The 25,974-nt window shown below is 51.8% G+C and overlaps 2 protein-coding genes across 2 annotated transcripts in view; one reads left to right on the forward strand and one right to left on the reverse strand.

Moving 5' to 3' along the window:
- Positions 1 to 490: 490 nt before the first annotated feature.
- Positions 491 to 25,974, forward strand: part of LOC122456618 — a 33,286-nt gene continuing 7,802 nt past the window's right edge. Inside the window, exons 1-2 of the mRNA XM_043497117.1 lie at positions 491 to 605; positions 20,838 to 20,843. The gene's annotated coding sequence lies outside the window, so the exon portion shown is untranslated. The remainder of the gene's footprint in view (positions 606 to 20,837; positions 20,844 to 25,974) is intronic.
- LOC119842548 (C-type lectin domain family 2 member B-like) lies at positions 9,705 to 25,242 on the reverse strand. The gene is given in 7 exon segments (XM_038370839.2): positions 9,705 to 10,037; positions 11,138 to 11,210; positions 11,213 to 11,243; positions 12,476 to 12,687; positions 14,446 to 14,562; positions 17,002 to 17,211; positions 25,086 to 25,242. Coding segments are annotated over 6 exon segments (606 nt in total). The 5' UTR covers positions 17,036 to 17,211; positions 25,086 to 25,242; the 3' UTR covers positions 9,705 to 9,898.

The following is a 25,974-nucleotide window of genomic DNA, read 5'->3' on the forward strand; positions in this document are numbered from 1 at the left end:
GGTCCATCCTTGGCTTTGAGCAGGGAGTGTGGTCTAATGGTTAGAGTAGTGGTTTCATCCGGGGATCTGGCCCATTGACTCCAACAGAGCTACTGCTTTTTTAATCCCAAGGTTTGGGAGGGAATACACAGCAGCTGTCTAAATACATAAGAGACCAGCTGGGCCTCTCCCAGACCTGTGGTTTCCTGCGCGTTATGCTGAGCACTGTTAGTTTCCACCGAATGCATCCGATGAAGTGAGCTGTAGCTCACGAAAGCTTATGCTCAAATAAATTTGTTAGTCTCTAAGGTGCCACAAGTCCTCCTTTTCTTTTTGCAGATACAGACTAACACGGCTGCTACTCTGAAACCTGTTAGTTTGCTACACGCTGTTCTCTGCTACTCAATACAATGGCCCTACCCTGTGTCCAGTCAGGGGATGGTATACTAATGACAGCCAATCACCACTCGTTTTCTAGACTAAATCACGGGCTTTTGGTCATCTAAAGCCCTCTCTAGGGGCTTGTGTTGCCTGGCTTGGAATATGGGGAGTTCAGAGCACTCCTCGTGCTCAGAGAGGGGGAGATGGCTGATCTGCAGGGGATGCTGCACAGAAAGGGGGGGGGGGTCTTCAAGCAGATAAGTTGTGAACTTCCTTTGTAGCAGTGCCTTGAGAGGGCCTTGCCCTACAGAATGGCTGGTCTGTGTTCAGGAGGAGACGCAAAAACAGTGCAGGGTTGGGGGGCGAGGTGGGGGAATGAGTCTCAGAGCTCCTAGGGGGTGCAGGTGCTGCTGTCTTTGATAATACATCCCCCAGGCGTTTCCTTGGCCTCTAAGCCTCAGTGAAAGGCGATCTCTAAACACAGGATTTCTTATTCAGTTCCACCAGCTTGCACGGGTGCTTCCTTGCTGGCCAGCAAAGCAGCTTCTTAGTGAGGACTGGAACTAGAAGAAAACTTCTGCTTTTGGAGCTGCAGGGGGTACTGGGAATCAGGACTCCTGGGTTCTGTCCCTGGCTCTGTGCGTGAGGTGGGCTAGGGCAGGAGGGGGAGACACAGATGACCTGGAAAACCATCTTGGTCTGAAAAACGCTGCCCCAGCGTGGGTTGGATTCAGGAAGCCCCTGTGGTGTGGAACTACCCCCAGAGGGCAGCCAGATCGCTTTTAGGGACATTGGTGTCTGCTGGGAGCCCAGCTCTGCACAGCTGATCAGAAGATCGGGACCCAAGTGAGCAAAGTTACTTATGTGGCCTGGTGTTTACACGGCTGCGAGCTCATACAGCTGCAAATCACCCTGAAAATGAGAAAACTGAAAGGTAGCTGCTCTCTATCCCTCCCGCCCCCGCCAACATGGTTTCTCTGACTCATTTTGCCTTTTCCTTTGAGCACGTGTGTCAGTTTCACCTGTCCTTGGCCACTTTTGGAGAGGGGGGTTTTAGAGAAGCTAGTGTGTGATGATCTGTCCAGCCCTGCAAATCCAGGGACAATCCGCTGGATATCCCAGATGTGGCAGGGTTGTTTACTATCTTTGAGGATCAGCTGTGGATCTGGATTTTTCTATCCGTGCAAGTCTTTGACAGGGAGATTGGGCGCTGGTGCGGATACCTATACAAGGCGTATTGTGGGTCAGATAAGTTAATTATGATGCGGATCCAAATGTTTGTATCCGCTCAGGGCTCTAATGATTTGTCTCTATTTCAAGCTAGTCCAGTGTCCCTCTGAACAGCCTCCTGGTCTCCAAAGCCTGGTTCTCTTCATAGAATATCAGTGTCGGAATGGACCTCAGGAGGTATCTAGTCCAACCCCCTGCTCAAAGCAGGACCAATCCTCAGCTAAATCATCCCAGCCAGGACTTTGTCAAGCCTGACCTTAAAAACTTCTAAGGAAGGAGATTCCAACACCTCCCTAGGTAACGCATTCCAGTGCTTCACCACCCTCCTAGTGAAAAAGTTTTTCCTAAAATCCAACCTAAATCTCCCCCACTACATCTTGAGACCATTACTCCTTGTTCTGTCATCTGCTACCACTGAGAACAGTCTAGATCCAGCCTCTTTGGAGCCCCCTTTCAGGTAGTTGAAAGCAGCTATCAAATCCCCCCTCATTCTTCTCTTCTGCAGACTAAATAATCCCAGTTTCCTCAGCCTCTTCCCATAAGTCATGTGTTCCAGTCCCCTAATCATTTTTATTGCCCTCCGCTGGACGTATTCCAATTTTTCCACATCCTTCTTGTAGTATGGGGCCCAAAATTGGACACAGTACTCCAGATGAGGCCTCACCAATGTGGAATAGAAGGGAACGATCACGTCCCTTGAGCTGCTGGCAATGCCCCTACTTATACATCCCAAAATGCCATTGGCCTTCTTGGCAATAATGGCACATTGTTGACTCATATCCAGCTTCTCATCCACTGTAACCCCTAGGTCCTTTTCTGCAGAACTGCTGCCTAGCCATTCGGTCCCTAGTCTGTAGCGGTGCATGGGATTCTTCTGTCCTAAGTGCAGGACTCTGCACTTGTCCTTGTTTAACCTCATCAGATTTTTTTTGGCCCAATCCTCTAATTTGTCTAGGTCCCTCTGTATCCTATCCCTATCCTCCAGCGTATCTACCTCTCTTCCCAGTTTAGTGTCATCTGCAAACTTGCTGAGGGTGCAATCCCCACCATCCTCCAGATCATTTATGAAGATATTGAACAAAACCAGCCCGAGGACTGACCCTTCGGGCACTCCACTTGATACTGGCTGCCAACTAGACATGGAGCCATTGATCACTACCCTTTGAGCCCGACAACCTAGCCAACTTTCTATCCACCCTATAGTCCATTCATCCAGCCCATACTTCTTTAACTTGCTGGCAAGAATACTGTGGGAGATGGTATCAAAAGCTTTGCTAAAATCAAGGAACAACACATCTGCTGCTTTCCCCTCATCCACAGAGCCAGTTATCTCGTCATAGAAGGCAATTAGATTAGTCAGGCATGACTTGCCCTTTGGTGAATCCATACTGACTGTTCCTGATCACTTTCCTCTCCTCTAAGTGCTTCAGAATTGATTCCTTGAGGACCAGCTCCATGTTTTTTCCAGGGACTGAGGTGAGGCTGACTGGCCTTAGTTCCCAGGATCGTCCTTCTTCCCTTTTTTAAAACTGGGCACTACATTAGCCTTTTTCCAGTGGTCTGGGACTTCCCCTGATCGCCAGGAGTTTTCAAAGATAATGGTCAATGGTTCTGCAATCACATCCGCCAACTCCTTTAGCACTCTCGGATGCAGCGCATCCGGCCCCATGGACTTGTGCTCATCCAGCTTTTCTAAACAGTCCCGAAGCACTTCTTTCTCCACAGAGGGCTGGTCACCTGCTCCCCATGCTGTGCCGCCCAGTGTAGCAGTCTGGGAGCTGACCTTGTTCGTGAAGACAGAGGCAAAAAAAGCATTGAGTACATTAGCTTTTTCCACATCCTCTGTCACTAGGTTGCCTCCCCCATTCAGTAAGGGGCCCACACTTTCCTTGACTTTCTTCTTGTTGCTAACATACCTGAAGAAACCCTTCTTGTTACTCTTAACATCTCTTACTCTTCCATCCTGCGTGTGGGGGGATCCGTCTGGGTTTGGTTTACAATCCAGCCTATTGCAATTGTCCCTCTTCTCTTCCTTCTCCCAAATCTGTGGTAGCCGGTCCTATAACCAGGCACCTAGATCCAGCCATTCGGGTTGGATTCCCCATCTTTAAAACGAGATACTCCTCTGTGTAGATTATAAGCACCTTGGGGCAGAGACTGTGTATGCATGTCCCCCATCACTATGGGGCCCTGACTGGACCTGTATGTTCCCTTGTAATATTTGCCATCATAAGTAAGGCTACGAGTCTGCGATGGAGGTCACAGATGCTGTGATATTTATTTTTTTTATGAGCCCTCCACGACTTCTTGAACATTCCAGTAATTCAACCCCAGGTAGTAGGGTTTGGACATCCATCATTTATTGCCTGCATCCTGTCTGTGACTTTTATTAAAAATACCCATGCCAGAATTGTAGCCTTAATCATACGTAAATGTGATTTTGTTTTAAAGTGGTTATTATTGTATTTATCTCTATGCCTCTTTCCCCTGTCCCTCTTGTCTGTGAAAGTTTCTATGTAGATTGGCAAAGAGTCCTGTGGCACCTTATGGACTAACAGACGTATTGGAGCAAAACTTTCGTGGGTGAATACCCACTTCCTCGGATGCATGCATGCTTATGCTCCAATATGTCTGTTAGTCTATAAGGTGCCACAGGACTCTTTGCTGCTTTTACAGATCCAGACTAACACGGCTACCCTCTGATCTCTGTAGGTTGTAAGCTATGAAGCCAAGAGAGTGTGTCTCATTTTTCTTTGCACCGGGGGTGCACTGATCTCTGCTGAAGACTTGGTGCGACTGCAACACATGTAATAATAAATCACAGCTGTCTGAATTTTTTTTAACCCATGGTGAACCTTCCTGGTTTCTTCAGAAGCTCCAACTCGCTGTGGAGTGAGCATTGGCTTTAACTCTCTGCGGTCTCAAATGCAAACCTCTCCCCTAGGTTCGCTCAGCAACCCCCGCCTCCCTTCCCACCCACCCCTCTCCCCGAGGGCAGAATATTGGACTAGCCTTGCTGGGCTAGTGCCCTAACGCCCAATATCTTTCATCACCATTTAGCAGAGGGAGAGCAAATGTCTCCTGGCCACTAAGTGTCAATATTACACGCTTTTAGTCTGTGAGTCTTCTCTGGCTGCTATTGGAAAGCAAGTCCTAACAGCGGGGTGTACAGTGACTTAAACTCAGTTCACACCCTCCATCCCCAGCATTAGAAGCCCAGGGCTGCCCGAGCACGAGCATGCCCCGCTGCCATTCCCGCTATGGGGAGTCTCACGCGCTCATGCCAGGACCAAATGCAGTTTGTGTTGGAGCATGTCCTTACTAGAGTACCCCCTTGTGAGCCCCTCAGCCTCAGCAGCCCAGCTGGGCTTCTCCCCCCCCGCATCCTCCACCACTATCTGGGTTGCAGAGACCTCGCTCTCTAGCTGGGCCACTTACTGAACTTCTCCCCTTTCTGGGGCACTCCACGCCCAAAGCCAGCATGAAGCAACAGAAATTTAACCTCTTCTCTGGGAGATCGAGTTCATCTTCAGATCTGCTCTCTCTGCCTGCAGGTGAGCAGGGCTCTTCCTTTTAAGTGTCTCCCTCCAGCTGTTTCCCTTTGGGCTGACTGGGCCTTCATTAGCCCTTTTCCTACCTCTTGTGACCCAGTGCAATCCCCAGAGGCTAGGAAATCAGGATCACACTTGTCACATTGCTGGGATTCAAATAACCTCTGGCGTAAATCTATCGATCAATTAATTAGCTCCGTTGATGCTTTAATCCTTTGCACCACGCTGCCAACCTCAGTAGGGTCACACTGGGGATGGGGATGGTCCCAGATCAGTCGTGTGTTTCTATTATACCCACATCTGGGGAAGCTGGGCTGCCAGGAAGCTGGTGGAGAGAGGAGACAGAAAGCCCTGGGACTGGTGGATCAGGGTATCTAGCTTCTGTGCATGGCTGCCAGATGATCAGCCGACATCAGCACATCTCTCTGTGGATCCCATTGTTGGAGTCTCCCAAGCAAGGGAGCAAACCCCATTGCAGACAGACTGAGCTGGGGCCTACATCCAGGCAGAAAACTGCAGCACTGTCTTTCCCCCACCAGCTGTTCTTTACACAGGAAGGGTGGGCTGCACCCAGAGTTAAGCAGCCAGAGAACACTGGCCAATCAGCTCTGGCTCGAAGGTGAGCAGATGGAAAACAGGCTTCACACACATCAGCAAAGGCTGACCCACAGGAAGCTGGCTTTATCTCAGTTGCCCTGTGACATTCTCAGTGTGGCGGGCAGCAGTGGGTGTTAATGCAGATATGATCAATCTGATGAAGGGTGTGAAACAGCTGCCATATGAGCAGAGGGTAAAAAACTTGGGGCTGGAAAAGAGACAACTAAGATGGGAGATGATGGAAGTCTGGAAGATCATAAGCAGTGTGGAGAAAGTCAATGAAGAAGCGTTATTTACCCTTTCACATAAGAACCAGAGCTCTCCCAATGAAATTAATAGGCAGCAGATTTTAAACCAACAAAATGAAGTATTTTTTCACACAGCAAACAGTCAACCAGTGGAACTCCTTGCCAAAGGATGTTGTGAAGGCCAAAAGTATAACTGAGTTCAAAAGAACTAGATAAGTTCATGGAAGATAGGTCCATCCATGGCTATTAGCCAGGATGGTCAGGGATGCAACCCCATGCTCTGGATGTCGGATGTGGAAGGAGAATCAAATTCATAGTGAAATGTGCATTGATGATGTTAAGTGTATTTGCCAGAGGAAAGCTGTCCTGATATAAATGGCATTAACGGATCCCCTATTTGATTAAGGGAAACACAGGACTAAGGTTCGGGCTTTGGGTAAAGTTCTCAAAGGTGGAAGGCCTGCAAAAATGCCACCCTCCACTCTGTCAGTGCTGGGACGCTTTAGAAATACACAAGAGAAACAATGCCCCCCATGGGGCATGTGCACGCACAGAATGAACTTCTGTGCATGCAAACACAAGTACGAATGGAATCCTTGCAGAGCTGCACTTCGCAGGCGCAGATGTGAAAGTATGACAGAGGATAGATCTTCTTGCACACAGGCATCTGAGTGTTGAATAATTATTTTAATTACAAGTGCAAGTAGTCATAGAGCTAGGCACATTAAATCTGTACAATAAACCCTGTACTGAGTTTGTATCGCTGATTAGTATATTAGCTTCCCCCTTATTTTAATGCTTGCAGTGGGATTTCCATACTGGGATCACCTGGAAGAGCCACCCAGCTAGGCTCAAATCCACAAATAATAATAAACCAATACATAAAAGGAGACCAACAACAATAAAGAGTAGAGCTAGTTGGAAAAGCAGCATTTTGCCTTACAAAAGTTTTCACTGGAAAAAAAAAATCCCCTTTCAAACATTTTAAAACATCCTAATGGAACAATTTAAGTGCAAAACTTCTTTCCCCACTTACATGTTTTTATTCATTCCCAATTTCTTCCACTTTGGAGACAGTGAGTGAGAAAGGGTTTGTATGGGTCTGTGAAGGGGGTAGTTTTTAACGTTTCAGAGTAGCAGCCGTGTCAGTCTGTATTCGCAAAAAGAAAAGGAGGACTTGTGGCACCTTAGAGACTAACAAATTTATTTGAGCATAAGCTTTCGTGAGCTACAGCTCACTTCATCGGATGCACTGTAGCTCACGAAATCTTATGCTCAAATAAATTTGTTAGTCTCTAAGGTGCCACAAGTACTCCTTAGTTTTTTTAAGGAACTCTTTCACTTTGAAATGTCAATTGAACACAAAGTATTACTTTCAGAAATTCTCTTACTGGTTTCCGCCTGGCAAAGGTTGGAAGGTAGCCAGAAAGTGGAGAGAAGAATGAAAAAAAACTCCACAGTTCAAGACATTTACAAAGTTCTGGAAAAGTTGGGCTTCCCCCTGAAATGGTTTTGATAATAAATTAAAAGGAAAAAAAACTTCAGAAAACCTAAAATATGAACTCACTGAAAATGAAGTTTCATCCATTAATGTTCAACTAAAACCTATTTTCTGACAAACTTTTCATTAGAAAATATTCAGTTGTCTCTAAGTGAGAAGGAGGGGAGACAGATTAAACAAAACAAGACGTACCTTCTAGCCTTAAACTTTATGAGCAATGACTATGAGCAAATTACAACAGAAGGAAAAATAAGGTGCTTTTTTTTCTACAGTTAGCTTATAGGACTGACAAAGTCGTATCAAACTTTATAAAACAAAAGGAGTGAACAGCAAATCGCTAAATAGGTGAACACTCCATGGCATCACCCGATTAATTTTCATTAGTTGTGAGACTTTCCACATTTCAATTATTTAAATTCAGCCTCCCATAGTTTGAACAGATGATGCAGCTAGAAAATACCCAAACTAGGGGAAAATATACATCTTGTCCTCCACAAAAGTACTTGTAACTTGGCTTGCAAAGGAGTCCAAGGGGAATTAAACTCTTAAGCAACATTTAAAAATGAACCTTGCAGCATCTAAAGACTCTACATCTTAGGGTTTGACCACGTTGACCTTTGTACTTATCTAAGGCCATGTCTACGCTAGCAAAATAAAGCGCTCTAACTTGCTGGCTCAGGGGTGTGAACCCCCCCCTCCCCCCCGAATGCAGCAAGTTTGAGGGCTTTAAAGCGCCAGTGTGGACAGGCTCAGAGTGCCGGGAGCCGTGCTTCCAGCGCTCAAAGCTATTTCCCTCGTGGAGGTGGATTACCAGGAGCGCTGGGAGAGCTCTCTACCGGCGCGCGACCACACTCGCACATCAAAGCACTGCTGCGGGAGTGCTCCCGCGGCAGCGCTTAGGCTAAGTCTACACTAGAAAGTTCAAAGTTTCTTTAGCAAAGTCAGGAAACCCAGCTGCTTACCCTGAATCGGATTTTGAGGTTTGTTTTGCTCACTGACTAAAAACTTGATCCTGGTGAGAGTCAAGCGCAAGCGCAAGGGTTCTACATACCTCAGCTTCTCGGCCTGGAACTCGTAAAGAGGCCTCAATTAAAATAAAAGGTGTCTGCTCTGCCTATGAGTTTGTATGCAAATTCTTGTCGCTGGAATGCAATGGTGATGCATTGCTACTACAGAGTACACAACTGGCTGCCTTCTCACAAGGGCAAACGCCGCTCATAGGCATCTCCACAGCCTCTTCACAGGTGCCTCTATACCTGTTCTGCTAGCTCACCTAGCTAGTTATCGACTTCTGGCACGCATGCCTGGCCTTCCCTTTACAGTCTCAATAAGCCCAGCAAGGCCCTAACACTCTCAAACATACAGACATTTCAATCTCCATTTGAACCTGCCTCTCATTTCTGGCCCTCCTTAATTATCTTCTTGGTTCCACAACAAAGACTCTCCATCAAAGATGTAGCAACTACATTTTGATCTGGGAGACAACACACCCCAGTCGACCCTATGCAGGAGGCAGCTCTGAATGAGTATCAACAAAGGGCCCTTTGGTGAGTTCAGATCCTGGTCCCAATTAGCCTTAACTTACAACTTTGTTGCTCAGTGTCGGGAGACAGCATGAGCGAATGGAGCCTGGTTCTGCAACCGCCGAACAAAACTCACAGCCTGGCTGCTTGTGTCTTGCTGCAGCTTTCTTCCCTTGGGAGGACGTTGCGTTTCACATCTCTGCTTGCTGTGGATTTTCTTACCCTGTTGCTATTTAAGATTGTTTCAATTGTGCTGCCTCCCCGCCCAGCTGGCACAGCAGAGCTGCGGGTACGTCTACATTGCAAGCACAGGGTTTGGCTGCAATTAATGTAGATGTAAACAAGCTAATTTTAATCTAGGTAGCACTGGAGCAATGATGCCGCAGCCGTGCAGGCTGGAGCCCTGGGTAAAGACTTGGGTGGCTAGTGTAACCCCCATGTACTCTCATTGCAGTGTAGACATACCCGACAGACAGCAGCAGTGGAAGCTGGAAAGGGGTTTTATCCGTATCTACAATATGGGGACATGACGGCAGACTACGCTGGCATAGCCCCTGAGCATAGACACCTCTTACCACGGGAGAAGAGGGTTTTCCATCACTGTAAGAACTCTGCCTTCCCAAGTGACTGTAGCGAGGGCAACTTAGCTGCGTCTACACTGGGGTTTACGTTGGCCTAACTACAGCATTCAGGAGTGAGTTTTAAGCTTTAAGTGTAGACCAGGTCTTAATACACAACCAGGAAGGTTATACAGGGGCCACAACACAGAGAAAATTAGAAGAGAGGCATATTAAAAAAAATAAACTGTCAAGCTCTATCAAGGATCTTCTGAGTGATTTTTGGAGTGTCAGGCAGCTGGGCCGGAGGCGTTTCCCCAGGCTTCGCCCTTCAGTCCCCTGGCATCGAGTCCTCTTTTCGCATCCTGTTCGGTTTGCTGCAGATCCAGTAGCGCTTCGTGGAGCACCACGACGAAGTGGCAAAGTCATCACTCAGGTACGCGCAGTCGCCTTCTCCTCTTACCATAAACCTGCGACAGAGACGCCCTGGTGATTAGAGTTGGGCAGGGGCCAGGCACGTGCCCCGTCGGACGGGCCCATCCAGTGAAACCCCTCAGGATCGCCCCCTTCCTGCATCACTCATTCCACTCGAACTCTTCCTGGCAAGAGGGGTGGGGAGGAAGAGACTAAAACGTTCATCTCCAGTAGGGTTAAGAAACTATCTTTTGTCCACACTGGCAATGCAAGACACCTTTTAACGTAGCTGGGTCACAAGCGTGGTTATTTCTGCAGCATAGCTACGACCTCAGGGATTGTCCTGCCAGATTCCTTATCAGCAGCCACTGGCATTAACTCAGCATGGGCACTGGAGACTCTCTTCCTACTGTTTTTTGCTAGGGAGGAGGAGGAAGGGCTAAGCTCCAGAAAGTTATTTAGGCTCTGCTCCTCTGCTCAGCACTGCGAGGCCCAAGTGACTTAGGAGCCTATACAGTGGCAGATTAGCCACTGGGCCAATGAGGCCCTTGCCTAGGGGTCCCTGCAAATTGGGGTACCCCTGTGCCCTGCCCAACGTTCCTGCTGGGGAGCAGGGTCAGGGTGTGGGGGCTTCCCCCCACTCCCTAGCTGGAGCGCCAGGCGGGTGGAGCGAAGCAAGCCCCCCCACCCTGACCTCATTTCCCCAGCAAGAGCGCTGGCAGGGCCGGGCGGGACTGCAGGTGGAAGGGATGGGGAGGGGCCTCCACTTGATCTGGCCCAGGGCCCCATAAAACCTTAATCCGCCTCTGAGCCTAAATCACTTCTGAAAGTGACTCATGTTCCTAAGTTATTTCGGCTTCGCAATGCTGGGCAATGCTGAACTACCTTTAAAATCTGGGCTTAAATCCCCACTGAACTTTTCAGAAAATACCTGGGTCTTTTATTTCCACCTACTCGCGCTTAGAGAGTTGGAGCCTGGGAAAAGGCATGCAGCCCACTGATCTGCTAGGTCAGCAATGGGGGATGAGCCCCAAACCTGGGGAAATGTCACAAAGGAGAAAAGTAATCAGTGTTTTGGGAATACTAATGTTTTTATCTGCCTGAATTCAGCCCTTTTCCCATTGGAACCCAACAAAGTGACTAGCTAGAAAAGGACTCACGATTGTTGAACTGTTCGCCATTCACCCATTGCCAGGTCTGCGCCGATACTCGCTTCAGGCCAATCCAGACTCAGAGACGCCTTTATATCGCATAATAAAGTTCTTTTAAAAAAAAAGCACCTTATTCATTATAGTCTAATGCTGTTGAAACCGTTAAGCTATTTTCAGTCACCGCTTCAAGGGGACCTGTTGCCTGAAACAAATCCATTTCCTAGTGTAGATGGTCCCTGAATCTACAGAGAGTCTCAAACATTAGCTATGAACCACACACTTCAGCTCCACCCATGTTAACTCTGAAACCTAGTGATGTCGAACTCAAGTTAACAATTTGCTGCTAAATGTTTTTATAGCGACATCCAGCTAACATGTTTACACTGTTGGGCACGGTGGCAGGTATCTGGTGGGAGGACTGGTGCGGGTATCTGGTGGGAGGACTGGGGCGGGTATCACTTGTCTGCAAGACTCGGACTTTAAGGCCAGAAGAAACCCTCATGGTTATCTAGTCTGAACTCTGGCACATCACAGTCCATTGAACCTCGCCCAGGCACTCCTGTAATAGACCCATAATCTCTGGCTGAGTTAATGAAGTCCTCAAATCATAATTTAAAGACTTCACGTTACAGAGAATCATTTACTCTAGTTTAAACATGCAAATGTCCCATGCTGCAGAGGAAGGCAAGAAGACCTGCAGGGTCTCTGCCAATCTGACCCACAAGGAAAATTCCTGCCTGACCCAATAGATGATGATTATTTAGACCCTGAACAAGTGGGCAAGACCCACCCGCCAGACACCTGAGAAAGAATTCTCAGTAGTAACTCACAGCATTCCCCGTCTAGTGTCCTCAGAGATGGAGTAAGATTTATTGGGACCCAAGTCCAGATTTATCTGAAAACCCTTTGCAAATCACCATTAAGAACTAGAGAAGTCCCATCAATGGCTATTAGCCAAGTTGGTCAGGGACGCAACCCCAGGCTCTAAACCTCTAATTGCCAGAAGCTGGAAGTGGAAGACAGAGGTGGGTCACTCCAGAAATTCTCTGTTCTGAACCCTACCCCTGAAGCTCTGGTAAGGGCCACCATCTGAAACACGATACTAGGCTAGATGCACCATTGGTCTGACCCAGTATGGCCATTCTAATGTTCTAATTAAGACGGCTGGATTTTTTTAAAATATATGAATATTTGTATCTATCTCAGTTGAGGGTTCAGCTGCCAGAGCTTTTGTTCCAGCTGATTTTTCCCCTCACAAGAGCACTAGAAGGAACCCTGGGACAAGATCATACCAAACACGCTCCTTGGTGCCTATATCAGTTTTACTTTTTGTTTTTCCTTACCAGGTCTTTCTGGGTGTTGATCTCAGCCAGGGAGGCATTGAGTGAAGAGCAGAGGCTCTGGCTGGAGTCCCAGATCCCCTCGGTATCAGAGAAATAATAGCATTTCCCTCGAAACCCGACCCAGCCATCCGGGCAGCAGGCAGTAGGGCGTTTTGCATTTAGCTGGGCTGGGGTGGAGACATGAAGCAGCTTGGATTCGGGTGGAGATTTCACTGAAGTTAAGAAAGTAACAGTGATAAGAGATTTTGCTTTTTCTAAATTCAAGGGAGGAAGCTGGAGGAAGCTGACAAACATGCCACCTTGTGTATCGTGGGTAGCACCTTTCCATGCCGACAAATCAATTAACATTGAAATGGGTCATGTACCAGGTGCAAGCCCAGATTTGTCGGTTTAAAGGTGCTTTGGTTGTTTGCTCAGGGCTGACTCCTCTGGTCTAGCACAGTTGCCAGCGTCCTCTTCCGGCAGCCCTTCTGCGCAGCTGCTGGATGTTTCAGAAGCTTTCAGGGCCAGATCTGCACAAGCACTCAGCTCCCACTGACACACCAAAAGAAGCCGCTGGATTTTCAAAAGGGCTCGGCACATTGGATCCTGAACATCTGGCCTGGAGCATTTTAAAATCCGATCCCAGGAGTCTCCTAAGCCTTCCCGTGGAGGGACTGTCCCCACGAGCTAGGGAAACACTTTCAGCCAGAAGGGCTGTTTTAAGCTAGCTTCTCTGTGAAAGTATTGCGGGGGGTAATCAAAGGGACCAGCAGAGACGGTTGCCGGAAGCATCGCGTACATGTAATTTCAAGCCAAAACAGACTTGGTAACTGCAGCTGCCGGCTGGTGAGGAAGGATGCGAGTTACCCGGCTTCCCCGTACCCTGGGCTGCCAGTCCCGTCTCACTTCCCTGCTCTGGGTGCCACTGAGTGGGGCTCAGTGGGAGCGCTTGCTGCTGGTGCCTTTCGCAGGCATGTCCCTCTCATCCGTACACCCCGACAGAAATTTGAGGGGGGGGCATATGACCTCACATGCCTCCCCACCTCATGTCACCAAGGAGAGAAACTGTGGCTGGGGAATGGGCAGTTGTCAGGGTTCCCTCCCCACTCTGAACTCTGGGGTACAGATGTGGGGATCAACATGAAAGACCCCCTAAGCTTATATTCCACCAGCTTAGGAAAAAAACTTCCCCAAGGCACAAATTCCTTTCCCTGTCCTTGGATGGTATTGCTGCCATCACCAAGTAATTTAAACAAACTTTCAGGGAGGGGCCACTTGGAGCCCTATCCCCCCCAAAATATCCCCCCCAAGACCCTTCACCCCCTTTCCTGCGGAGGCTTGAGAATAATATACCAACCAATAGGTTAACAAGGTGAGCACAGACCAGACCCTTGGGTTTTTAGGACACTAAAACCGATCAGGTTCTTAAAAGAAGAAGAATTTATTTTTTAAAAAAATAAATAAATAAAGAAGCACCTCTGTAAAAATCAGGATGGAAGGTGATTTTACAGGGTAATAAAAAGATTTAAAACACAGAGAATTCCCCTCTAGGCTCAACTTCAAAGTTACAAAACAGGAATAAACCTCCCTCTCATCATAGGGAAAATTCACAAGCTAAAACAAAAGATACTCTAACGCATTTCCTTGCTATTACTTAAAATTTCTGTGATTTTAGATATATCATTTCAGGATCTTTTTAGGAGATGTTTTTTTCCTGCCCTGGTCCCTCTCTCTGTCCGAGAGGGCACACAACAAAAGAGCACAAACAAAAACCTCCATAACCCCCCCCACACCGCCCAGATTTGAAAGTATCTTCTTTCCCCATTGGTCCTTCTGGTCAGGTGCCAATTAGGTTAATGGAAATGATTAACCCCTTACAGGTAAGTGATTCTGTACCTCTGGCCAGGAGGGACTCGATGTTACTGCATACATAAAGGTTGTTATTCTTTCCTTTCTATTTATGACAGCAGTGAAGGCCGACAACTCACCGGGCAAAAATATCATGGGAACAGCAACAATCATAACAATGATTGCGAGTGCAACACCGACAATCAGCAGGACTTTCCACCCAACTAGTTTCCTGTGTTTGAGGTGAGGCAGGTCACCTGAAAGAGAACAAAACCCGTTCATGGCACCAGATGGCATTTATGTTGCCAGAAGCCGGGTAGCATCCCATTAGCTGGCCCATCGCCAGGACAACTGGCTTCCCAGGTGGAGAACAGATGGTAAAGTATTAATGCTGCTGAGAAAGTGCCCCGGTATGGCGCCCCTCGCAGTCTGACACACAAAGGTCTGTGCTTCCACGTTTAATACAAAGAACCAGGTTCACGTAGGGTTGCCAACCCTCGAGGATTGGCCTGGAGTCTCCTAGAATGAGCATCAATCTCCCGCTGACTACTGAAGCAATCAGGGAGATTTTAATAGGATAGTTGAAAAAAAAATAACATTACATCATGTTGGGGGGGAATAGCTTCAGTCAAGAGTTGGCAACCCTAGGTTCATGGAAGGCAGCGGAAAACTCTGGAGAAATCCCAAGTGACTTTGCACTTCCACAGCTCCTTCCCTCCAATGCTCGCAGCCCTCTGCCATCACGGAGCTTATTTGCATACTGGTGTCATTGCCACCACTTCACCGATGGGGAAACCGAGGCAGAGAGAGGGGCGGCTTGCCCTGGATCACAATGAGCCAGCAGCAGATGCATGACTCCGAGTCTTGTGCATTAGCCACAAGACTTTCCTTCTGCACTGTTTCCTTTTAGCTTTCCTAAGGTGCCTCATCTGACTATTTCTCAAGTTAGTTCCATCCAGCCAAAATAATTAAGCCACCAAAACTTCAGCAAAAAAAAGCATTTTCCTTCCCTTCTCCCACAGCCACAGGATCCTCAGAAAGCAGATGAGCCAGCTCACCGTTTTGGGACTGCACTGGTCACTCTTTATCAGTCTAGACTAGTCAAAAATAGGACTGAGAGTCAAGCAATCTGAGCCCGACTCCGCCACAGACTACATATCACCTTTGGCAAATCACTTACTTGCCTTTGAAACACTGACTCCAAGTGCTCTAGGAATTTAAACCCCTTTGAAAAAAGCAACTTCATTTTGATACGGAGGAGCCTAAATTTCATCGGGGGAGGGGGGGAATCAATGACATTTAGGCTCCTAAGTCTTCAAACTTTGTTTTGAAAGTGAGAAAGCTTTAAAAGTTTTCCTCCTCACCTCTCCAGGTCCTCAGTTTCCCCATTTTTGGTAAGGTGGGGACGATCCCTACCTCACCATGTGGGTGGTCAGCATTATTTCTGACTGTTTGTAGGGGGTGCAAAGACCCCTGGATGGAGGGTGCTGTTGTACTGTTTGAATAAACGACTGTGTCCGTTCAATGAAAACTGTTCTGGGCAGAAATTAACGGTTTCTTTGCAATCCCTTCAGTCATGGAACGGAAGGCTTAACCAATGTCAAAATGTTCTTGATGGAAGCATTTCAGAGGCCCTGGTGGAAGAAGCCACAGGAGCAGGTGTGCATTTACTGTATGTCTACAGAAACCTGTTTTTGCATAAACAAGCAATCCAGTTCCCCTCCCCCCCCGGCACACATAGTCTCGGCAATGCCCACTGTGGGGTTCTGAGTGAAACAGGCGCAGCGATGGAAAACTTGACTCAGTTGTCCTTAGCATAAAGCAGAGAGAGAAAGAACAAACCCATGCAGTCATATGAACACTATCCAAGTGTAACACGGTCTGTCGGCGGGCGGGATCGAACCTGGGACCACTGAAGCTTAGTGCATGAGCCTCTACTGCGTGAATTAAAAGTCATATGGTTCTTAGCTAAGACTGTAGCAGACTCATTGATCTCTAGTTGATCTAGGTGCCACTAGACGGGGGACACTGCACCACACCAAACAGATCTGGGTTACACCAGGCAACAAAACGTGAGCGCTCCCGCCATACAACCATCGTCTCATGTCTGTGCTTGGAAAACACCAGCTGCGCATATGAACCAGGGGGCCTGCGTGTAGGAGCTTGTGACCCGGGACTCTTGATGCCAACTGCCAGAAGGCAATATAGGTAGGGTTGCCAATTTTGTAATATTTAAGAAACAGACACTCTAACAGGTGTGCCAGGACCTTCCCCCCAGCCCGCCTCTTCCCCCTGAGGCCGCACCCCGCCCCAACTCTTCGCTCAAAGTCCCGCCTCTTCCCCTGAGGCCCCGCCCCCATGTGCTCCTCTTTCCCTCCTCCCCCCTTGCTTGCTGCATATTCCCCCTTCCTGGTTCGGGAGGAACTCGCCTGCAGAGCCTGGTCTGGGAGCTGCAGCCACCCAATGCAGGTAGGAGGCGACCCCAGCTGAGTAGGGCCTGGCACGGGTGATGACCCGGCACCTCCCTGCCTCCTCCACCAGCAGTAACCGGACTTTGCTTGGCCGGTCAGTAGATCTGACCAGACGTTGTCAGGTCCCCTTCTCAACTGGATTTTCCAGTCGAAAACCAGGCATCTGGACACCCTCAGTATAGATGTAGCCTCCAGGCTGTTCCTACTCAGTCAAGCGTTAATTACCTTGTTTTCCATTGAGCGGCTGCTCCGAATCCATGGCATCCACGCTTTTTGTCACCTCTCCTCTCTCACCGAGACCGATGAACGCTGGGGTGTGGGCGCTGGGCTCTGACCAGTTCCTCTCTAGCTGCAATTGGGTCCAGTCTGGAGGCAGCAATCAACCGCAGAGATCCCAGCGCCGGATTCTCTCCCCTTGGCAGCTACTGGACCAAACTGAAATCAAGAGACAGAAACAGCCCCAATTTTCAAGGGTTGGCTGTTTGTCTGTACCCTTAGTTCCTTCCCCAGCCCGGCCCGCACATCCAGAGGCGTTAACAGTGTAACGAACGACCTCACATTTTCTTAGAAACCTGGACCACCTCCCCGCCACCGGACTCCAAAGGATTTAGAAAGTAAAATGGACAGACAGAGATTACACACAAGGATTTATTCACCCACCACAACTAGAAAAGAAGAGAACTGCCCCTGTCCAAAGTGCAACTAAAGGGGGATTTTCCAGGAACCCAGTTCCCATGTGGAAATTTAGCTGAAATGTCCCCTCCTCTTCAGGAAAGTGACACAGAAAAAGCAACCACACGCAACCAGAGATGTATATACAGTAGATGCTGCTTAATAGCAACCCTCACTACATTTTGCCTAGAACCAATACTGTCCAGTTGACTATAAAGGTAACAGGTCTGGCTATTGACAATCGGCTTGACAGCTTAGAAAAAAAAAATCCCTAGCATGTCCACTCTCCAGGGAAAACCCCTGCTTGCAAGCAGGTTTGCAGGGCTGGAGCCAGAGAAATCACATCATAGCCATTCCTTTCCTGGCGACAGCCCCACAACCCTGACTTCTTGCTTTTCCGAGAGCACCGGATAATGGCAACTTTCAGGCATCAACCAGCAGCTTGCTAACAAGCGGAATGTGCTGATTGCTAATCTGTGGGCCTGTCTGTATCACAAAAGTTGTGGCCGTGTAACTAACTCAGTTTTAACACTCATCTTCTAATTATACTAGTGTAAATTCCTAATGCAGATGTAGATTTAAACCAATTGAAGGAAGACAAACCATTGAAGGGCCAGGAGCAGCAGAAACGTGCTAAAAGTGAGGGGGCCACAGGCTCCGGAACTGTGGCCCCGCCCCCACACCACCCCTTCTCCCTGAGCCCCCGCCCTGACACGCCTATTCTCATGGAAGCCCCGCCCTTTCCCAAGATTCTGCCCCCACGCTGCACATTCCCACTGAGACCCCTCCCCTTCCCCCGAGACCCCGCCCCCACCCCACCCCTTCCCCTGAGGCCTTGCTCCTGCATCATCTCGTCTCCCCAAGAACATGCCCGCTCTTCTGCCCCTCCCCCGTTGCTTGCTTTTACAGCCATAGGCAGCGACTTCCACTATCCCCAGTGGGTGCTCGACCCCACCCCCGCACCACCCTCGCCCCGCCCCTATTCCACCCCTTCCCCAAATTCCCCGCGCCTGCCCCGCCTCCTCCCCCTCCCCTGAGCACGCCACGTCCCCACTCCTCTCTCCTGGAACGTCCTAAGTGCCACCAAACAGCTGTTTGGCGGCGGGAAGTGCTGGGAGGTAGGCGGAGGAGCAAGGATGCGGCGCGCTCGGGGTGGGGGGAGGAGTGAGGTGGGGTGGGGGGTTAGAGGAGCTTGGCTGCTGGTGGGTGCAGAGCACCCACTAATTTTTCCACATGGGTGCCCCAGCCCCAGAGCACCCACGGAGTCTGCACCTATGCTTACAGCCAGTAAAAAGGGGGAGGGGGGCATGGCCCCTGGGCCTCCCCTTCCAGTGACCCTGGCATCTACATTAGGTATTTGCCTCAGCATAACTATATCGATTTTTAAAGTCCATTTAGTGTAACTATGGCATCCTCGTGGCCAAGATGGAGTCCACTGTGCAGGCAGCTCCGGCCAAGAACAGGCGCTTCCAGGAATGCAGCAGGGAAACTCCTTTCCACCCCGTGGGCAGCTGTTTCACACCCCCTGGAACAAACACACCACACATCCAGAGCAGTCCAATGACTACAGGAAAGGGAAATATTTATTTACAGAGGGATGAATAGAGAAAAAACAGGGTTATAGCCAACACAAGGCCCCACAGGCCCATGGTACCAGCGGTCTGAAAGGGCAGGCACCGAGCAATGTGTCTACTGAGAGTTCAGGAGATCCGGGCGAGGTTCCAGTCCAGTGGTGAGTCTTGGGTGCTCCCAGTCACCTTCGGTGGCAGTGACCTTTCCCCAGACCCCAACAAACGCCTCCGGTGCCCTCTTCTGCAGCTCTCTGCAAAGCCGCACAGAGCAACCACCTCCCCACTTAACTAGCTAACAGCCTCCCTCCTTATTCCCAATGCAAGGTCACATGCTTCAGCACTCATGGTCCCACACAGCTCTGGGCAGCAGGGATTCTGGGTCCAGCTCCGGTTTGTCCTTCAAGGGCGATTTCTCCCTGGCACGGCGCTCCTTGTGGCTCCTGTCCTGGGGTGTCCCCGGTCAGCCGCTCTGTCCCTTCCGGGCTTTGGGCAGGTTCTCGGCTGCTTTGCTACGTGAGGGCCTGCTCGCTTGTAGCTCTCTTGTCTGGAGCTCCACACACGCGCACCCTGTCGCTCCCCCTTTCCCCATCCCAGAACAACCAGCCCTTCGGCGGCCTCAGGACAAGGTTGTAAAAGGGGCCAGGCTCTCTGAACCTCAATGGGGTTACATGAGTTACAGGGGTGCAGCTTAAAGATGGCACCTTCAGCAGCACCTTCACTCGAGCTCCCCTAGCGCTTCACTGGGGTCAGCACGGACTGCCGGAGGAGAGCGCCCCCTACTGAGCCCCCATCCCACTCCTCGTAGCACAGCGCCCCTCCTAGTCCTGCACTGGGGCCAGCGCTGACTGCCACGGGAGAACGCCCCCTACTGAGCCCCCCAGCTCCACTCCTTGTAGCACAGGGCCCCCCTTGCGCTGCACTGGTGCACTGGGGTCAGTGCTGACTGCCAGGGGACAGCGCCCCCTACTGAGCCCCCATCCTGCTCCTTGTAGCACAGCGCCCCCTAGCGCCGCACTGGGGCACTGGGGTCAGCGCTGACTGCCAGGGGACAGCGCCCCCTACTGAGCCCCCATCCTGCTCCTTGTAGCACAGCGCCCCCTAGCGCCGCACTGGTGCACTGGGGTCAGTGCTGACTGCCAGGGGACAGCGCCCCCTACTGAGCCCTCATCCTGTTCCTTGTAGCACAGCGCCCCCTAGTGCCGCACTGGGGCACTGGGGTCAGCGCTGACTGCCAGGGGACAGCGCCCCCTACTGAGCCCCCATCCTGCTCCTTGTAGCACAGCGCCCCTAGTGCCGCACTGGGGCATTGGGGTCAGCGCTGACTGCCAGGGGACAGCGCCCCCTACTGAGCCCCCATCCTGCTCCTTGTAGCACAGCGCCCCCTAGCGCCGCACTGGGGCATTGGGGTCAGCGCTGACTGCCAGGGGACAGCGCCCCCTACTGAGCCCCCATCCTGCTCCTTGTAGCACAGCGCCCCCTAGTGCCGCACTGGGGCACTGGGGTCAGCGCTGACTGCCAGGGGACAGCGCCCCCTACTGAGCCCCCATCCTGCTCCTTGTAGCACAGCGCCCCCTAGTGCCGCACTGGGGCATTGGGGTCAGCGCTGACTGCCAGGGGACAGCGCCCCCTACTGAGCCCCCATCCTGCTCCTTGTAGCACAGCGCCCCCTAGTGCCGCACTGGGGCACTGGGGTCAGCGCTGACTGCCAGGGGACAGCGCCCCCTACTGAGCCCCCAGCCCCGCTCCCTGAAGCACAGCGCCCCCTAGCATGGTGCTGACACTCACTGCAAGGGGAGAGCGACCCCTCCTGGTCCCCAGCAGCCAGTACAGAGGAGAGGCAAGGAAGAAAGCAGTCAAGTGAACCCAGGAGTTGCTCATTTGGGGGAGGAGGAAGGGGGAAGGCCTTGCCTTGCCTTGAAAGTTGATTCCGATGCTACTGCTCCAATGCGAATGCCAAGCGTTCACACAGGGAGCAGCTAATCCGGAGCTAATCCGGTGCCAGAGTAAAGTTATTCCACGGGGAGACCATCCCGAGGGGGAAACGATCATCTGGGCGGCGACGTGCAGTTTTCCACCCTCACAAGCGTGGGGTCCAGCCTGTAACAGCGCCCCCCCACTCGTGCCAGCCCCGCGCCACGCAAAGGGCCCCCAAATCCACTGTCCCAACTCCGTGCAAAAGTAAACACGACAGTCACGGCTGCAGACGTCCCCCCCAAGGCAGCAGAGGGGAAGCTTCTCGCCCCCCCACCGCCCCCCATACACCCTCACTCCAGTGCAGCTGCGCACCAAGACAGCAAACCGTGGGGTTGCATCAGAAAACTAATGCAAGAAACTCACCCCCAGGACAGGATGAGGCAGGAGCGGCCCAGGGGGTTGATAGAACCGAAAACGAAACGGCAGCAGCCAGAGACTTGATCCGGCTGCGATGTAAACACCCCCGCTGCGCCCACTTCCCTTCCCCTCCTTTGCACAGAGCCCGGTTCACTCCCTGCCGCCCAAGGCCGGAAGCGTCTCCCCTGGTCTCAAACTAGAATCTTTTCTAGCCGAGCCCCCCCCGCGCACCCACCCACCCCCAGCGTCGGCTTGATTTGCTCCTCGGGGGGATCAGCCGCTTAGCTTGTGTCCAGCTCCTTGCCCACCACAAAGGCCCTTGAATCCTCCATTCCTCCAGCATCCCCCTCTGTTGCACAGACCCCACCTGCAACTGCCCCTCCCTGCCTCATGCCAGGGGCTCTGCGTGCCCCCCAGATCCCCATGCCCCTAGACCGGGGGTTCCCCTTTCTCCCCCCAGCCCAAAGGCTCTTTGTGCCCCCCAGATCCTCATGCCCCTAGACCAGGGGTTCCCCTTTCTCCCCCCAGCCCAAAGGCTCTATGTCCCTAGACCAGGGTCCCCTTTCTCCCCCAGCCCAAAGGCTCTGTGTGCCCCCAGATCCCCATGCCCCTAGACCAGGGGTTCCCCTTCTCCCCCAGCCCAAAGGCTCTGTGTGCCCCCCAGATCCCCATGCCCCTAGACTGGGGTTCCCCTTCCTCCCCCCAGCCCAAAGGCTCTGTGTGCCCCCCAGATCCCCATGCCCCTAGACCAGGGGTTCCCCTTTCTCCCCCCAGCCCAAAGGCTCTGTGTGCCCCCCAGATCCCCATGCCCCTAGACCGTGGGTTCCCCTTCCTCCCCCCAGCCCAAAGGCTCTGTGTGCCCCCCAGATCCCCATGCCCCTAGACCAGGGGTTCCCCTTTCTCCCCCCAGCCCAAAGGCTCTGTGTGCCCCCCAGATCCTCATGCCCCTAGACCAGGGGTTTCCCTTTCTCCCCCCAGCCCAAAGGCTCTATGTCCCTAGACCGGGTGTTCCCCTTCCTCCCCCCAGCCCAAAGGCTCTGTGTGCCCCCCAGATCCCCATGCCCCTAGACCAGGGGTTCCCCTTTCTCCCCCCAGCCCAAAGGCTCTATGTCCCTAGACCGTGGGTTCCCCTTCCTCCCCCCAGCCCAAAGGCTCTGTGTGCCCCCCAGATCCTCATGCCCCTAGACCGGGTGTTCCCCTTTCTCCCCCCAGCCCAAAGGCTCTGTGTGCCCCCCAGATCCTCATGTCCCTAGACCAGGGTTCCCCTTTCTCCCCCCAGCCCAAAGGCTCTGTGTGCCCCCAGATCCCCATGCCCCTAGACCAGGGGTTCCCCTTTCTCCCCCCAGCCCAAAGGCTCTGTGTGCCCCCCAGATCCTCATGCCCCTAGACCAGGGGTTCCCCTTTCTCCCCCCAGCCCAAAGGCTCTATGTCCCTAGACCAGGGTTCCCCTTTCTCCCCCCAGCCCAAAGGCTCTGTGTGCCCCCCAGATCCTCATGTCCCTAGACCAGGGTTCCCCTTTCTCCCCCCAGCCCAAAGGCTCTGTGTGCCCCCCAGATCCCCATGCCCCTAGACCAGGGGTTCCCCTTTCTCCCCCCAGCCCAAAGGCTCTGTGTGCCCCCCAGATCCCCATGCCCCTAGACCGGGGGTTCCCCTTTCTCCCCCCAGCCCGAAGGCTCTGTGTGCCCCCCAGATCCCCATGCCCCTAGACCGTGGGTTCCCCTTCCTCCCCCCAGCCCAAAGGCTCTGTGTGCCCCCCAGATCCCCATGCCCCTAGACCAGGGGTTCCCCTTTCTCCCTCCAGCCCAAAGGCTCTGTGTGCCCCCCAGATCCTCATGCCCCTAGACCAGGGGTTTCCCTTTCTCCCCCCCCCCCAAAGGCTCTATGTCCCTAGACCAGGGTTCCCCTTTCTCCCCCCAGCCCAACGGCTCTGTGTGCCCCCCAGATCCTCATGCCCCTAGACCGGGTGTTCCCCTTTCTCCCCCCAGCCCAAAGGCTCTGTGTGCCCCCCAGATCCTCATGTCCCTAGACCAGGGTTCCCCTTTCTCCCCCCAGCCCAAAGGCTCTGTGTGCCCCCCAGATCCTCATGCCCCTAGACCAGGTGTTCCCCTTTCTCCCCCCAGCCCAAAGGCTCTATGTCCCTAGACCAGGGTTCCCCTTTCTCCCCCCAGCCCAAAGGCTCTGTGTGCCCCCCAGATCCTCATGTCCCTAGACCAGTGTTCCCCTTTCTCCCCCCAGCCCAAAGACTCTGTGTGCCCCCCAGATCCCCATGCCCCTAGACCGGGGGTTCCCCTTTCTCCCCCCAGCCCAAAGGCTCTGTGTGCCCCCCAGATCCCCATGCCCCTAGCCCGGGGGTTCCCCTTTCTCCCCCCAGCCCAAAGGCTCTGTGTGCCCCCCAGATCCTCATGCCCCTAGACCGGGGGTTCCCCTTTGTCCCCCCAGCCCAAAGGCTCTATGTGCCCCCCAGATCCCCATGCCCCTAGACCGGGGGTTCCCCTTTCTCCCCCCAGCCCAAAGGCTCTGTGTGCCCCCCAGATCCTCATGTCCCTAGACCGGGGGTTCCCCTTTCTCCCCCCAGCCCAAAGGCTCTGTGTGCCCCCCAGATCCTCATGACCCTAGACCAGGGTTCCCCTTTCTCCCTCCAGCCCAAAGGCTCTGTGTGCCACCCTCACAATCCTCTCTCCAATGATATCAGCTCTGTGTCACCCCCTCCCATTGCCAGGGCCTCTGTTCATCCCTATTCCTACCCCCATCTGTGTGTCCCTCCATGCCAGGAGCTCTCTGTCCCCGACATGTCCCCCTCCCTCATATCACTCTCTCCCCTTCTCACCATCATGGCAGGTTCTTTGTGCATTCCTCCCCCCTCCCCCCAGCTTCCTCCTCAGGGTTGCAAAGATTGGTGTCCAAAAATGCCCCTAACTGACACAGTGAGGTCTGCCTGAGTTTGCAGAGAGCCTGCTCCAGAAGGCCACAGACGGATTGTAACAGCAGGTGCCTGAACCCTGCTGTGAAGAGCAGGGAGTCCAGGGGGAACCCCTAAAACAATCTAGCACAGAGCTCTGCTGGGCTGCTAGCAGCTGGCCCTTCCGTCCTCACACAGAGACCTCTGCGGGGTTTTAAAAAACACCCATTGTCCCCCTTGATGGCATGGTGCATATGGAAGACCAACTGTAGGAGCGGTGGCGGTAGGCAGGGTTCCCACTGCCTTTGGTCTTCACTCTGATCAGTGTCTCCCTGCCCACTGCACCCTATTTTTGAGTGGGCTGGGTCCAGTGAAGAAGGTGGGGAACACAATTCTAGCAGGGGGCTCTGTGTGGGGAGGGATCCAGCATGCCAACAGGAGGCCCACAGAAAAATCTTGGAGCTGTGCTCCAAGACAGCATGGCATGTTAAAGGGGCTGCCTACGATATATGTAGGCAGCAGCCTGTCGCATGGAAAATGGCCCTGTGTGGGCCTCAGTTTCCCCTTACTTACACCAGTGGACATCAGATTTTTCTGGTCTTCCCCCCAGATTAATAGGCTCTAGCCATAGGGTTCCCCTTATCAGATTATCTGAACACCTCACAATCTTTAATAATAATAATAATAATAATTAATAATACCTAGCTTGTATCTGGCGCTTTTCATAAAGTAGATCACCTAGCACTTTACAAAAATCATTAGTGCCATTTCACAGATGGGGAAACTGAGGCACAGGGGAGGGGAAAGCAATTTACCCCCCCCCCCCCCCAACTCACCCAGCAGCAGGGCTTGGAATAGACAGGCTCGAAAGCTTGTTTCTCTCCCCAGCAGAAGTTGGTCCAGTAAAAGATATCTCACCCACCGTGAATATCCTTGGACTGACATGGCCACAACAACACTGCTCAAATTCTGCACAGTCACATATGGGTGACTCATATTTTTCTGTGACTGGCTGTTCCCTCCCCTGATAAGTCACAGGGCTGATGGTCAGTGGAGATGACTCAGGAAGGTCATAGGATCAGCACAGGGATAAACATTCAGACAAACAGGCCATGTGGTGCCAGAACCAGCCTAGTGCCCGCATGAAACTCAGGGCATGTCTATACAGCAACTAGACACCTGCGGCTGGCCCGTGCCACCTGACTTGGGCTTGCAGGGCCGTTTCATTGCTATGTAGACATCTGGGCTAAGCCTGGAGTTCAGACTCTGGGACCCTATTGAGTGGGAGGGTCCCAGAGCTAGAGCCCAGAAGTCTACACAAAAATGAAACAGCCACGAAAGCCCGAGTCAGCTGGCATGGACCAGCCATGGGTTTTCCTTTGCTGTGTAGACGTATACTTACTGGCCTCTGGACCAGCGGCTCTCAGCCTTCCCAGACTACTCTACCTCTTTCAGGAGGCTAATGTGTCTGGCATCCCCCCCAAGTTTCACCTCACTTAAAAATTACTCGCTTATGAAATCAGACATAACAATACAAAAGTGTCACAGCCCCTGTTACTGAAAATTTGCTTCCTTTCTCATTTTTATCATATAATTATAAATCAATTGGAATATAAATATTGTACTTACCAGTCTGTGTGTAGTCTATAGAGCAGTGTAAAGTTCCTCTGTCTGAAATTCTAGTTTGTGCTGACTTCACTGGTGCTTTTTCTGTAGCCTGTTATA

The sequence above is a fragment of the Dermochelys coriacea genome, chromosome 14, assembly GCF_009764565.3.
Source record: "Dermochelys coriacea isolate rDerCor1 chromosome 14, rDerCor1.pri.v4, whole genome shotgun sequence".
Lineage (NCBI taxonomy): Eukaryota > Metazoa > Chordata > Testudines > Dermochelyidae > Dermochelys > Dermochelys coriacea.